Genomic DNA, 15,176 nt, shown 5'->3' on the forward strand with positions numbered 1-15,176 from the left:
CTAATGTATGCAATTAGCTCATTACAGATTACAGTTTTAGTGGTTTGCGTTGCTATTATCGAATGCATTGTTATTCAAATGCTGCATAGATTGCATCTTTTTCGCCGTTATGGACAGTTATTAATGTTCGTTTACATATACCATTTGGTGTTGAGACACATCTATATTGTGCTAGCTTTGTTAATATAGGGAAATAAATTCATTAACTTTGAATAAACTGGTGTGGTTATTCATGGCCGAAAGGTCATGGTTCGCCGAAATGTTTTCTGGATTAATTGTGAAGTGTTATGTTGATCAGGGCATTGCTTATGTTCGTTATTGATTATTGATTTGATTAATTGACTAATCTCGGGTGAAGAGAGCCCCACTTGGTCAAAAGATTCATCGACCCAAGAGCGTCCAAATACAGGTAATTTATTAGTACGGAACGCTCTATCATTCTGCAGTTGGAGAACACGGATAAGGAGGTAATAGCATGACGGGGAAGAGTCCGTCAGTGTCAATGAGGAATGGAAAGGAGTTTTTGGAGTGCGTGTGTGGCCTAAATCGTGCGAGGGGGTCGAAAGAAAAACACACGACCCTTAAGGTAATAGTGAATAAATCCCCTTTGGCGCAAACGCCGCCGGTCACTTTATTTCTTGCGCTCCTGACATCGGGAGCATACCACCTAAACACGTCTGTCAGAGGGCTGTAACCCAAACCTGACTCGGAGGTTATTCTGAACTAAAAGGTACACCCCTGACAGACTGAAACACATGGTTTCGACATAACAGGAGTCTTCCCCATGTGCTCTTAGGGCCAGTTGCCTCTCTCTAACTCTTCTGGTTTCCGATTGGTAGGCTGGAGTGTAAGGATTATAACAGTTGGATGCCGGGCACTCTTGGGAAGGCCATCATGCCTGGTGAAGAGGCGGAATATCCCCAAATAAGGCTGTGTGTCCTTGTAGACCTCTCTGTCCCTACCTCACATAGCCAGAAGACCACCTACAAAGCCTGATCATCTTCAATGTGCACTTAGTACCAGTTGTTTAGTGATCTCTCAGTTTTCCACTAGGCCATCTCCCCTCTAAACCCCTTCAACCCCACACCCTCCTTACCTCGATGCCGTCATCTCCTGCTTCTGCCGCGCTGTCGTCTCTGCCCTTTGTGCTGCATCCACTGCCCTCTCCACCTTCTCCTTGATCTTGCTTCGCCGCAGTGGGATCAGGTTCTTCACCTTGCCGCTCACCAGAGCATTCATCTTGTATTTGCCCTCCTCCCGTGTGCCGTCGGGAAACGTAGTGCGCCCGTAGCCATGCCGCCGGTTGCTCAGCCACTCGCCCTCGTAGCGCAGCCCATTGGAGCGCCGGCTCACTCCGAAGCCTGTGCGCCGGTCGCTCTTCCATTCACCTGCATAAACCTCTGTGGCCGAGTCTTCCAGCGCCAGCTCTGGAGGATGGGGTGCTGGTAGAAGCACCTCTGGCTCTGTCTCTGCAAAGCTGGTAGTAGAGTTGACTTCACTGGCAGTGGAGCTGACAGAGCTGAGGCCCAGCTCGCTGCGCACGGACCCCCGTTGACTCGACAGAGAACCTTTGGACTCCACCCGCCTCAGTTTCAAGCCATGCAGGATCAGCGTGCGGCGGAAAAAGCCTTTCTTCTTTGATTTGGTTGCTCTTGCCAGGTCTGATGGTCCTTGCACCTTCAGAACAAAGCCTCCTCGGGAGCCAGAAGCTGGGCTGCCAGACAGTACCACAGGGTCAAGGTCGGCGGTGTCAGTGGTATGGATGGTGTCACTTCTCAGGGAATTGAGGGAGACCTTCCTTGGGGAGCGCAGGAGGGCAGCTTGTTTGTAGGGCACGCTTTGGCGTACACCGTAGCCGTGGCGTTTCCCTGCCTGCCACTGACCTTGGTAGGTGCCTAAAGAAGGGAAAATAGGCAGAATCAGATCAGAAAGTTACACCGACCATCATAAGCGGCAGAGGCATCACAGAAAACGAAAGCGTCAGAGTTAACACAAGCAATCACAGAAAAAGAGCTAATGCAAGAGATTGGAAAGTACATGCTGTTCATTCTGGTCCCTCTTGTGTTTATAGGCCTACAGCCGCATTCCTTAAGACTTGTGGAAGTTTCGCTTTGCCTCAGGAGAGGATAGGGGAGCACATTTTGAACATCTTACTGTACCCATAATTTGGTGCATTGAGCCTGTAACACGTGCACTTAGATGTCATCTGTGAGGAGAAAGCAGGCACTTTGATCTTATTGTATAAAGGAGGCAACTGAATGCACAACACCGGTCTACCAAGCCTGAATAGCCATGGTTTAGCCCATCAACAAGAGACTTTTGCAGGCTTTAAAGGCCTTTGTGCAATGTAATTAAAACCCAATGCCCATGCTAAGGTCTTTGTTATGAAAGCAGACTTAAAAGCAATTCATGAAGTAGAATGTCTCCTTGTGTGGTAAAATCTGATAGATCCCCTGGTAAAAAAAAAGGATGGTCTCTGGTACGCATCTTAACATTTGGAACACAATAGGTTTTGAGAAGAAGTAGCTTAGAGCTCATATCCTCCTAGCTCCTGTCCACCGTAATTTGAAACACAAACTGTTATGGTCCCAGGTAATGTCAATGGAGGCTACAGCTTCAAAAGCTTTATGAGTCAGGAAAAACAATTTTCTGATGGCAGGTAGGCTAGAAGTTAACGAACCAGAGGGTTCAGTTGAAGGATCCTATTCAAATGCCTTACAATACAACTTAAAAAAGAAGACACGTGGAAAGTTCTTATGGGTGCTGAATGCAGCCACGTAGGGTCCATTAAGCAAAACCAGGACCTCTAATGTGGCCTATTATGAAACAACCGCAACATATTTTTTAAATCAAACCTGCTTGAAAGTTGATTTATTTCCATTTTCAATGTCAATGTTACAACCCAAGCCCTTTGCTCTTTTAGTGGTATTGAGTGAAATACCCTAGTGAACCCAATAAATATTAGGTTCCCAAGAGATGAGACTAGAATGACTAAGGTCAGGCTGTAAGACCCAGGTAGAGAAGCTCAGATAATGATAGCATGGGTGGAGAAGCAGGGCATTCTCACGATATAGAACACCCCCTTCCCAAGAGGTAAAAGCATTGGGGATTTTTACCAACTCTAATACATGATGATGATGGAAGTGTGAACCATCACCCTGCAGGGTATCCAGGCACTTAAAAATCTGAGACTCAAAATTGGTAGACACGTGGTAGCACTATGGGTCACTGTACAACATACTTCTTCATGACTTGTATAGTAAGCTGGGACTGGGAATAAGTTATGCTTTATGAAGAAGAATATATCACAAGGGAGAATGTCTATATGCCCGTGTAAGGGTTGATCTGAGCATTGTACAGTTCTCTTGCAGACATCTCTCTTTCATGAAGTATGCTTCTGTGGTTGAGAAGATTAATGGGAGATCACTGATATGAACTATCTTATTTGCAGGAGTGGACAGATAGTGCATAATTAGACTTCCCATGGATGTTCACCAACCATATTCTGAAGAGTGGCAATCTGAAGGTATGGATATCACTCTGGATGGATAGAATTCCCTACTGCAAGATAGACAGTTTCTCCAGCACTGTCTTCAACACTGCATAAATGAATTGACAGTGTCAGGTAGGAGTATGGAGGCTGTGGGACCATTCAACAAAATTCCATGCTGAAAGATAACAAGTCCTCGAAAGAAGATATAGTTGCCTAGCAAGGACACAGTGTACCTTGATGCAAGCAAGGACAATGGACAGTCTGACATCATCACATTAGATTACAGTATTACTGCACTTGCTGCACCAATGATAACTATGCCCCTCAAGAGACATTATCTGACATCCTGGAGAGAGCAGACCCTCATTAAGCAGTCATCCAGGATGAGGTAGATGTACAACCCTGTTAGGAGTACTGGATGTCAGCACTTGTTACTTCACTCCCAGATCTATATGTGCGTCCCACTTCTTTGTGAATCTCCCATAGTTAATGCTTGTCTACAGCATAACTCTCATTGCAACCAATTACTAGTGATGGACTGGTGAACTTGTACTTGGGTGTTTGAGAGTTGGTGAGTAGGGATCTTTTCCAGTGGCTCCAGTCTACATCTACTGGACGCCCACGATCAGCTCTAGATGTGCACCAGTAATATGTAGCTTTCCAACTTTCATCATTCAAAGACAGAGAACCATCCGTGCACCCCATTGCCCATATGCTAGTGCAAGATGATGAAATGAACCACTTTCTACGTGTATAATCAAAGATCACCGAAAAGTGGTGATCCAAGAATCATTAAAATAGCCAAATTGAAACAGAATTAATTGTCCTAGCAAGTCTTCGTCGCCTCGATGGTTAGATATTGGAGTATATCAGTTGTCAATTTCCTTGTTTCATCATCTAATTTTTTGCTGCAATGTGGGGATCAGCTTTGAGTGCTCCACAGTTAACCTGTTTACCTTTGGAGTGTCGTCATTGTAAAAGCGTTGGGGAAGTTCTGAACTTTGTAGTGCTTGAATACTTTTTTTCTCCTTGCAACTCAAAATCAAAGAGTGATAGAAGAGGTAGCTGGTTTATAAACTGTTAATGCATTGCTATCTAGTGTTGTTTTATGCTGTACTTTATCAACTATTTCTTATATTGGGGCAGTAGTGGGGTGGTTCTGAATTGTTCTAGATCCAGGGTTCATAGATGAAGAAAGCCTGCTGCCTTGTTTTTTTCTTTTTTTATACGTCTTAGCCTGCAGTCTGATGGTACCCTGAGTGAAGGTGTGGCGAGACCCACTAGAGATGATGATCTTGTCTGAAAGGTAAGTGGGGGATGCAAGTTCTGATGGCTTTGTAAATGATGCCACTGGTTTTGAAGATGATGTGGGCAGGGAAGGAGAGGCAACAGAGTTCCATCAGGATGGGGTGATGTGATTATATTTCTCAAAATCCTAGAAGAGGTGCATTGTGGTGTGTCTAAAATGCCCATAAGAGATGCCAGCTTGCAGTCTGGAAAGACCGTGGAGCACAGCGGTCTGACCGTCCTGATGGGAGGCTATGAGGGCTTGAGCAGCTCTTCTGTAGTCACTTTCTGGAAGAAATGGTTTCACATGCTTGAGAAGAGAGAGTTGTTACCAGGACATGTTTGTTTTTGACAGTGTGCTTCTTGACGGTAAGGATGGTGCCCAAGATGAATCTAAGTCACTTGGCATTCAGTGAAAGTTGGGGTTCAAAGCTGTAAAGGTTCATGTCATTCAGCCAGATTTATACTGTTGTTTGTTTGATATTCTTGACAAATGACAGAGTTCTATCATGGTTGGGTTGCATTTGTGATAGGTGCTCAACATCTAGACTAGAATGATGTGCAGTCAATGTTTGAGGCCTTGGATGTCTGAAGAAGAGGAGACTATCAAGTAGAATTGTATATCATTTGGAATATATGGGTGGATTGTGATGATGCTGTGTATAAGTAGAGCACTAGGTGGCTCCATGTAGAGGTTGAAGAGGACAGGGGACAAGATGGACCCACGGGGGACTCCACAGGTGATAGGGATCTTTTGGGACTTGGAGGTGCCCATGTAAACAAACTGGTGTAAATTGGAAAGGTAGCAGAACCAGTGAAGGACATTGCTGGTAAATCCCATTCAAGACTCCAGGATGCGTACGAGGGTGGAATGGCGGATTGTGTCAAAAGCACCTCAGAAGGCCATCTCAGGAGGCAGGGGCCATCTTTATCTATAACCATGAGTGCATTGTGTATGCTGTGGAAGGTACTGGTATCCATGCTGCAATGTGATCTGAAGCCAGAATGATAGTTGTGCAGGGAACGGTTAACAATATTGGCAGTACTGAGATTTTGGAAATTAGTTGAAAATAGACTGCCTTTTCAGTAGTCTTGGCAATAAATTTAGATGGGTGATGGGCCAGTAGTTGGCAAGGTCATCAATGCCTAGTGTACATTTCTTTAAAAGTGGGAGGATATGGCCTGTCTTGAGAGCTTCTGCGAAAATGGCATGAAGGTGACCTTGACAGAGGTGAGAAGGAGGTGAGAGAGCATCCCCAGAGACAACTATGATGAAGGACATTGGTAAAACATAATTTTCATAAGAAGTGACGTCGAGAGAATAGGTCCCCGAAATAGGGCTTTGATGGATGATCGTTGTGGGATTCCACAAAAGGTGTGAGCATATGAGGAAGCAAGCTTCGTGTTTTCGAAGTGTTGTTGAAGCTTCTGTTTGTGTCACTGATAAAGAGCTTGAAGGCATTGCACTTTTCTGTGGAGTCCAGTAGAGGGTTGGTGCAGTGCTTGATTGTATTGAAAAGTGTTCTTCTGTTGATGTCTTCACAAATGGTGTTGGTATAGTACTTTGATGTGGCTAATGTAGCACACTATCTACATGTTGTGTGGAGGGAATTCAATATAATGAGGTCATCAGGAGTTCTGTTTTCCTACCAGTTTCTTACTGTCTGCAGATGAAGCGCTTATGGTCAGAGGTCATTGAAGGATGTGAAGGTTTGTTTTTCTTTTTGTGTTGACTTTGGTTTGTTGGTACAACAATGAGGATAGAGGGGGATGTCTAAGGTTATGGATAGTTTTAATTCGATTATTGGTGAAATTGAGAAGACAAGGTCAAGAATGCGGACTTTGGAGTATGTTGGTTGTGTGACATACTGTAAAATGTTCAGTGTATCAGAGAGGTTGAAGAGAGTGTTTTTTTTTTTTTTTAGCGGGTCTTGTATGAAAGGTTGAAGTTACCCAAAAGGATGGGGTGGGTATGTCGGGTGGACAAGGTGGTGAGATCTGGGAATTCATCAATTAAGTCCTTAGTCTGCCAGGTTTCTTATCCTAGGATGGGAAAACAGTGATGCCAACAACAACAAAGTCAGCTTGTTTCCACAGTCTTTGTTATTACTGAAGCATAACAACTTTTATTGCCAGTAAACTCCTATACCCTCTGTCCGTCTATGTTGTTGAGTCTCTGAAACAATATAGGGTGATGGGCGTTATCAAAAGTAGAGGAGGGATAAAGTAAAAATATTGCTGATAATCCATTTCAGTTAATAGTAGTTTTAATATCATCACATGTGGCGATCAGTGCTTCTTTGGTGCCTCACCCATTAAGGAATCCAGCTTACTTGTCTGAGAAGATGTGATTTTCTTCTGTGAATTTTGATATGTCTCTGGAGGTGGACCTTTCAAAAGGTCTAGTTATAAATGGATACTGGCAAAAAATGATCAGAGTCGGTAAGGTTGAGGTTTTGTTTTTATAGAATCTTTTTGATGGGGGGGATTTTGAGCATGCTAGGGGAAATCCCTGTCGCTGAGGAGTGGTTGACAATGGCTTTAATTAGAGTGGATGCATATGACAAACTGAAATACATAACCCAAAATCTGTATCAGGCCAAACTGTCAAATACACCATGGGCATAGCTTCAGGAGTTGTTTGGGGTGTCACACTCCCCAAACAAATGCTTTTGTAGCTTGGTAGTTGGGTCTGGCGCCCTGAGTCTGGTCTAATAACTTATATTACTGGGACAGTAATAATCTTAATTAGATGCTATTTATCACGCCCAATAATTTCAGATCTCTGTGGTTTTGAAATAAATCGCCATGATAAATTTTGTGGCCTTTTCTGGGCTGACTATTTTCCAGGGGCGGCTCCTTCCCTATGACGAAGAAGCGTCGCCCCCCTGGCCAAGAGCCAGGAGATGAAAAATGAAACAATAGTTCTACTATTGTTTCATTTTTCATCTGCTGGCTCAACCAGCAGTACCGGGGAGGGGCGGGGCTGGGCCACAGGAGATGGGAGGGGAGAGTGCACTAAGTGCACATGTGTGTTTGGCCGGCCGTCTCAGGCCGGACAAACACATGCACACTTGGGTTTCTCCAACCTGGCTGTATACACAGCTGGGCTGGAGAAACTGCACATACCCCAGGCTTGTGTCTGTGCACTAGAAGAATCCTGATGCTGCTTACATGCTATCTTTAGCATGTAAGCAGTACCAGGATTGCTGGTGAGCCTGTGCTGGTGTTCCAGTGAATGCTGGGACACCAGATGGAGGGAAGAGGAGCGCAAGGCAGCAGGAGGCGGAGACGGTGGTAAGGTAAGTGGTAAGTTAAAATAAATATATATATATATATATATTCCTCCATCCCCGCCCCTCCCATTGAGATTTGCGGCAGCCGCCGCTGCTATATTCAGGGACATAGTATATCTTTCCTGGACGAGAAAACCCCCTTTGCCCACATTTAGGTATTTGATGAATCAGCACTTGGAACGCCGAGGCCTGCATCACTTCCAGGTCACGAGGGCACCTTGGAATGAGGGGAACTGATATCATGCAGATTTACTACTTTGGAGTAACCCATGGTTGAACAAACATGCAACTTCCCACACAATGACTGAAAAAGGACTGGCTTGGGCTGCGCAACGTTCCCAGAAGATAAGTTCACTGGTATACACGGTTTGTGAATGAGAAGTTTGTTTATATTCTGTTTCTATGCTGAAAGAGGGGTGGCACTGAGGAAATATGTCTCCCAGAAAAGAGAATTTCCAAATTACCTTCCTCTTATTGTAAAAATTCCACATATACATAATGTAGTGAGGACTGCAAGCACAGAGTTGGGCAGGGGCTGGGCTGTACTGGGGGAAAGGAATTGGAGGGTGGTTCAGGGATCTTTTCTAAAATAGTGGAACTGCAGAACAAGCCTGCCACCCTATGAATCCAGTGACTTATTGCACAATAGGGGGTCCATGAACTCCACGGACATGTTTGTGTAAAAGTCAGAGCAACTACTGATTAGGAATGTCAGAGGAAACTTCAAAGAAAAAAATATGTTTCAAGCATGTAAATGTCTAGGGAGAGCCATACATTAGTTAATATTCTTAGCTCTTGGGAGTATGGTCCTTTTATTACAAGTTCAGGGTTGCATTCGGATCTCTATCCAAAGAAGCGTTTGCACAGGCATCTATATTACAAATTCTGTGATAATTATCATACTCTCGCAGTTTACCCCCAATAAATTCCAGCCGATCAGAGGAGGTCTAACATACATATCGGAGGAAATCTGTCAATCTCTAAACTCCCCAAAGGAGCCATATTGCCTCGAAAATCTACGCCATGCTACATAAATCTTCAAAAAGACTGTTATAACACACCCAGCATAAATGGGAAACTGAATGGCTCAACAACCAACTCAATAACACAACTATTTCCAATGGGCCACAAATCTGGAAGTCCCCTTTTCAAAACAAAATAACACCTTCTGTAGTCCATACTAAATTTCTTTTACTCCACACCATTCTGGATACCTAGAAAGTTAGCTTACAACTCAGAGAACAGTCTGAATGCTGAAACTGCAATATGGAAACTGCCAATTTACATGACATGTTTGCTGCAGTTTCCGTTTAGAATTTTGAAAGAACATCACCAATTTCATGTATGCAATATTCAACATAAAATGTTCAGTACATTTCCCAACAATTGTATTGAGTCCTTGCTCAAACCTAATATCCCACTAGCTGAGCAAAAATAGATCACGAAATTGCTAGACCTGGAAAGTACTAGGAAGGTAGGCATAAAATCAGTACTTTGCAACTAGAAAAACTTCAAGAACATTGTATAACACTCTTGGATAGAATGGTTGACATACACCAGAGACGCAGGCAAGATTACATTACGACAAACCTGTTGGAAACACCCTATCTGGGAGAAATTTGATATGTAACTTGCAAAAAACTAACCTGAATAAATATTGCTACTTCACATTTTCAAAACCATGCCCCTAAATATGATAAAACTATTACCATGACTACAATCAGAAACTCATAATAGCTCTCTTTACATATCCTGGAAACCTATGTTATTTACGTATACTACTCACTATTGTAAGAAATACACCACAACCTACAAACTCCCACTGGACTCTATGTATGCTCCTATGTTGCAGTTTTGCTCCTAAGCCATTACATAGGTAGTACCACTTAATATATTCTCCTATTATATTTCCATGAAGAGCTAATTTCATTGTATACTTCCTATTTTGTATTATGTATTTGCTTTATTTTACGCCCCTAAAATAAATTACTTTGAAATAAACAAAAATATGAATAGGAGGTATTTACCAAACATGATAAAAACTTCACTTGGAGTAATTGTATGTACCTCAAGTGGTAAGACCTCCACTCTATTCCGACCAACTTGTGCTGGGCTGAATATCACACTGTTTTCTGATGGATACTGCTAACTGTAGATTTGCTACATTTGAACATTCCACAGGTGCCAGAGTGGATCAGGAAGCTTTTCAAAGCAATGCCTATATGCACCTGTAGGTGGCTCCATGTGGCTCCACGCTGGCTTTGTTCTGCCCCAGAAGTGATGGAGCAAAGGAGTTTATAAGCACCACCCCTGAGATTCGAATGTGAATTCAGAGCCCCACTTCATCTTTCAACAGTCTTTGACGACCCTCAAAACAATGAAAGCCAATGTGCAGGGGAGTGAGGATCCCTCCTAAAATGACAGGTTTTATATCATGCCTTGAATGCAGGAAACAGATGTTGGTCATGGGCCACACAAGCTGTGTCCCATGTTTGGGCTCGGGGCACAACTCCTAGTTGTGCGATGAGTGTGTGCTCATGCACCCAGAGGCAATGTGGGACAGGCAAGCAAGGCTTTACTCCACTAAAAACAGTAAGAAGTATTGGACCTCATCTATGCCTCTCTCATGCTCTATGTTGAGGGTGTGGACCTGCTCCCACAAGAAGTAATCTTCAATATTGAAGTCCTCTGGGAAGTCGAAGTCAAAGTCCAAACAGAAACACAAGAATACGAAGCAGGATACAACCTCGTCCCACTACTGCCTATCTAAAGAGAAGTCGCAAGGGTGTCAAGGTGTCACTTGGGCTCACTCCCAACCTTCATTTGAGGAAACAATCCCACAGTTGATTCCGATGCGTCCGCGAGTTCCCCAGGCCATCGTTGACACAGCAGAAGGTTGAGGCCTTTAAGGAGATCATGCTGCTTCGGCTTCCTCAGGTGCACCCTTGTCCCACAATGAAGCTGCAAGGGCCTTCTGTACTATTACCACTTGTGGATCCGTCCTCAGTGCTGTCTGGCTTCCTTAGACCTATCCTGTGCTGCATACCAACTCTAGTGCAGACTTCAAGTCCTTTTCCATGACCTGCAGTGGTCCTTCATTCGTTGATGCTGGTACCAGTTCCGCTGTTGCCAGAGGAGGAACCGGCCCCGGCTCCGATATCCAAACTCAATCTGGCTTTGCAACGACCCACCCAAGGTGGCATTATGAATCCACTATGGCGTAACCGGTCACCACTCAGTCTCAGTCTATTCCTGTGTAGACGCACCCTCAGTGGCTACATTGTCTTTTTGGTTACAGGTCTGATTCAAGCCTATCATCACCCAGAAGTGATGAAGCTAGTGGTGATGATTTGCCTCCTCATTATGATGATGACTATGTTTATTTGGACTTACAGGAGGCCATTGAGCTTGATACTTACCCTTATACTGGGTTGAATTCGCCTTTTGGTTCTCCAGTGGAAGAGAGTGCTTCATTTGCTGTGGTTTTACAGGAAACTGAGGCCATAGGCCTTCAGTTGCTATCCATGGAGTTGAAGACCATTGTTCTGGTGGAACGCCTGCAACCTGGACCAGTCACTTATGAGCCTTGCTCCTGTTCAATGTAGTCCTCACTGACACCTTGATCAGCACTTGATCAAAACCCTGCTCTTGCCCACCTCTTAATAGGTAGATGGCCTGGTGTCTGCATCCTAAGATGGCACATGGCATCTTTGAACAGTGAACAGAACTGTGGATAGATCTCTTCACCACAATCAGAATCAAAACTTTGACTGTTGGAGTTCCAATGAAAACTCTCACTAGGACATGCATTTCAGGTTCAATGGGACATAGGACTCTTGTATGCAATCCTGCCTTTGCCTTTCCTGCCCCCAAGTTCTTAAGATGAGGAACTCCAGGCCCAAGTCATCCTAGTGACTCCAGATTGAGTCAGGAGAGTGTGGTACCTGGAACTTCTGTAAATGAGCCTATGACCCTGATCAGGCTATCACTTCAGGTGGATCTTCTGTTGCTGGAGTGGGGCAGAGTTCTGTAAACAAACCTGACAATCTACACGTCGATGCATGGAGATTGAGAGGCAGCAGCTGATTGCGTGCAATCTACCACCAAAGGTTGTGGATGTCAACCTCGCTGCCAGGCATCCATCTATGAAGTCTATTTATGCCAGGCACAGGGACAATTTTGTGGCCAGGTTTGAAGTCCACAAGACAGACTCTTTACAAGGCAAACAGTCGGATGTTTTGTTATTTGTTTTGTCTACTGCCCAACAAGGCCTATTAAAGGTTATTTGTTGGCCCTTTGAACATTTTTGCATGTACCGCAGCAATCATCTGTTGTGACGCTCCCTGTTAAAGGTTTGACACTCATATTCCCTCTCAAACTGTTTGTAAAATGGGATCTTAATTTGGTCTTAACAGTTCCCATGTACATACCGTTCGAGTTGATGCATACCTGCTTATTCCATGTTCTTGTTATTCTTCATGTTCCTTCCTAACTGCGATCACCTCAGATCGATGCATTGAGTGAATTTTAGGCACTGTCAGTTCGTTCCCCCAACAACAGTTTTTTTTCCGTACAAACTGGTGCTGTCGACTCGGCCCATCTTCTTGCCAAAAGTCGTGACTTCTTTCCACATGGGGCAGTCCATCACCCTCCCATCATTTTTTGTCCCACCTCATCCTTGGAAAGAGGAGGAGAGGTTCCATCGGTTGGACTCTCAAAGAGCTCTATGCTTTTACATTATTCCTACCAAGTACCATTGGGTGGACAGTTAGCCTTTTTTGTGTGGTTCCCAGGGGCAAGGAAAGGAAAAGCGGAGCAGAAGAGGATTATATCAAGGTGGATAGTCCTTTTCATTAAGATCTACTCTTCACTGGCCAAGAAGCAGTCTCCAGGAGGTCTGATAGCCCATTCTTCCAGGAATAAGGCTACAACTACTACGCTGGCACTGGTAGTGCCTGTCCTAAACATTCGCCAGGCTGCAACATAGGCGTTAGTGCACACGTATACAAAGCACTACTGTCCTTTCAACCAGGTCTAATGGGAAGGGCATTTCGCCCGTTCAGTCCTGCAAGACTATTTGGTCTGAGCCCATTCCTCAGATCATCCACCTTTTGGAGGTACTGCCTTGGTATTTATCATTAAGATGAGGAATCTGCGGGTAGAAGAAGTATCATTCAAAAATACAAGTTATTTAGCTTCAGTAACGCTGTTTCTGTAAAAAATCTATATAATTTCAGATTCCACACTGCCTTTCCACCTCCTCATGCTATGGAATTGCCCTTTTTTCCTATTTAAAAAGGTCCAACATTAGATATCTGTACACTATATCCGACAGTTGTTTTGTGCTCTGCTTCTGAAGGTGTAGAAACAGTCAAGTACAAAGCTAACATGGCACGGGGTGGTACTTAGTTGCAGCTCCGCTCTGTCACTTTCCATGCAGAATGAAGCCAGCACAGAGCCACGCTGCGGCACCTACTGGTGTGCAGGAGCAGTGTTATAAAAAGCTACTAGATCCAATCTGACACCTGGAGAATATTCTAAGAGTAAGGGATCGGTGGTTAGATAGATTATCCACCAGAAAGAGTATTACTGAAGGTAAATATTTTCATCCTTGTAATATTGCCTCTGAGGATACAGAGGAGAGATACTGTTGAAACACAGCTGAGAAACGTCTAGCAAGGGATGAGCTCCACAAGAAGAACCTGATGACAGACTCCCATCAATAACAGACAGCAGAGTGAATCTACCAGAAATTATGAAGAAGCGTTGCCTTTCATCATCAACATTAGGTACTTTAGTCCCAATTCTAGAATACACTTCCCTGTAGGAAAGACTGGGCTGAAAAGGATTTGAATGGAAGCAGTTAAGGCCAAAAATCTAAATGAACATTAGAAAGAAGGAGGAGGTGATATGGTCTAACTATGGCATGGCACTGTCTGCCCGTATTAACATGTGTATTTGTAAAGCACACGTTCACCCGCAGGCATCTTGGCGCTGAATAACAGATGTTTATTGTTACCCAACTCAATGGTACTCATTTTATCGACCTCAGAATTTTGGATGAAAGGCTGAGTGAACCTGCCGGGATTTGAACCTGTGACCATGAGGTCAAACACAGGCCCCTATAGTGGGCGCATTAGTCCACTAAGCCACCAGACCCGGCTATTACTTGCTGGATTTTTCTTCCTTTGTCTTTGGCAGGGTGTGTTACTTTAAAGAAAATGGTGATACTGCCCAAAATCCTATCTTTTCCTAAACATACCTGTCCCACTAAGCCGCTCTTTTTTTCAAGTGCTAAAAACGCAGTTGATATGGTTAGCATTGGCTGACAAGCAGCCTTGGTTGCAATGAGATACTCTGACCTTATTTTATTTTTCAAGGCGGGGTTTGAAGTCCCAAACATGGAGTTGTACTATTTATGTGCTCAGGCTCACAACACCATACACTGGTTTAAACCTACTCCATTCTCCCTAATCTGGCAGTGGAACAGGGCTATATGGCCTCAATCCCGCCTTCTTTCTTTTTAGACTCCTCCCCTGACACGCCCTCTCTTGCTGACTCCACGGTAGCCTGTATCTCGACAGCTTGGTGTCAGCTGGGTCTCAAAATTGGTAAGACACTCCTATTTTCTTCACTCATTCCACTTCCCTTTCACCTGTTGTTTCCAGTCATCCATGAGTCTTCATGCAGACCTTTGCTTCAGAGACATGGGTTCCGGCCATGGGGGGGATCTTTATCGAGATGGCTACTTTCTCTTCAGGACAGACTTCTGTGACAAACCGACATCCCGCCTAGATATCCTCATGTACATTCGCTTACGTCACAGTGTTAAGGTGGCCAGTCCTGATTCCGCAGCTTTGATACCCTTCACACCGTGCTCCAGGTGGATACCCCATGACACCTAGTCTCCCTCTTATATTGCACTGCGCAAACAGAATATCGGTGTACTCAAGTGCAGTTGGGTACACAATAGGAAACATATCTAGGGATTACCCTCACGGATGAACAGTGGAAATACTGTTGTACTTAAATGGGGCAGATAGCACCTAGCAGCAGACTCTGCAGCATTCATTATAAGTTTCTCCATAGGATATACGATA

At 44.2% G+C, this 15,176-nt stretch overlaps 1 protein-coding gene across 3 annotated transcripts in view; it reads right to left on the bottom strand.

The window, feature by feature from the left end:
• JPH4 (junctophilin 4) overlaps positions 1 to 15,176 on the bottom strand; it is a 261,994-nt gene that overhangs the window by 206,372 nt on the left and 40,446 nt on the right. For all 3 annotated transcript variants that reach the window (XM_069238198.1, XM_069238197.1, XM_069238199.1), the window contains exon 3: positions 1,097 to 1,895. In XM_069238198.1, the coding sequence (XP_069094299.1) occupies positions 1,097 to 1,895 (799 nt within the window). The remainder of the gene's footprint in view (positions 1 to 1,096; positions 1,896 to 15,176) is intronic.

Source organism: Pleurodeles waltl, chromosome 6 (genome assembly GCF_031143425.1).
Source record: "Pleurodeles waltl isolate 20211129_DDA chromosome 6, aPleWal1.hap1.20221129, whole genome shotgun sequence".
NCBI lineage: Eukaryota > Metazoa > Chordata > Amphibia > Caudata > Salamandridae > Pleurodeles > Pleurodeles waltl.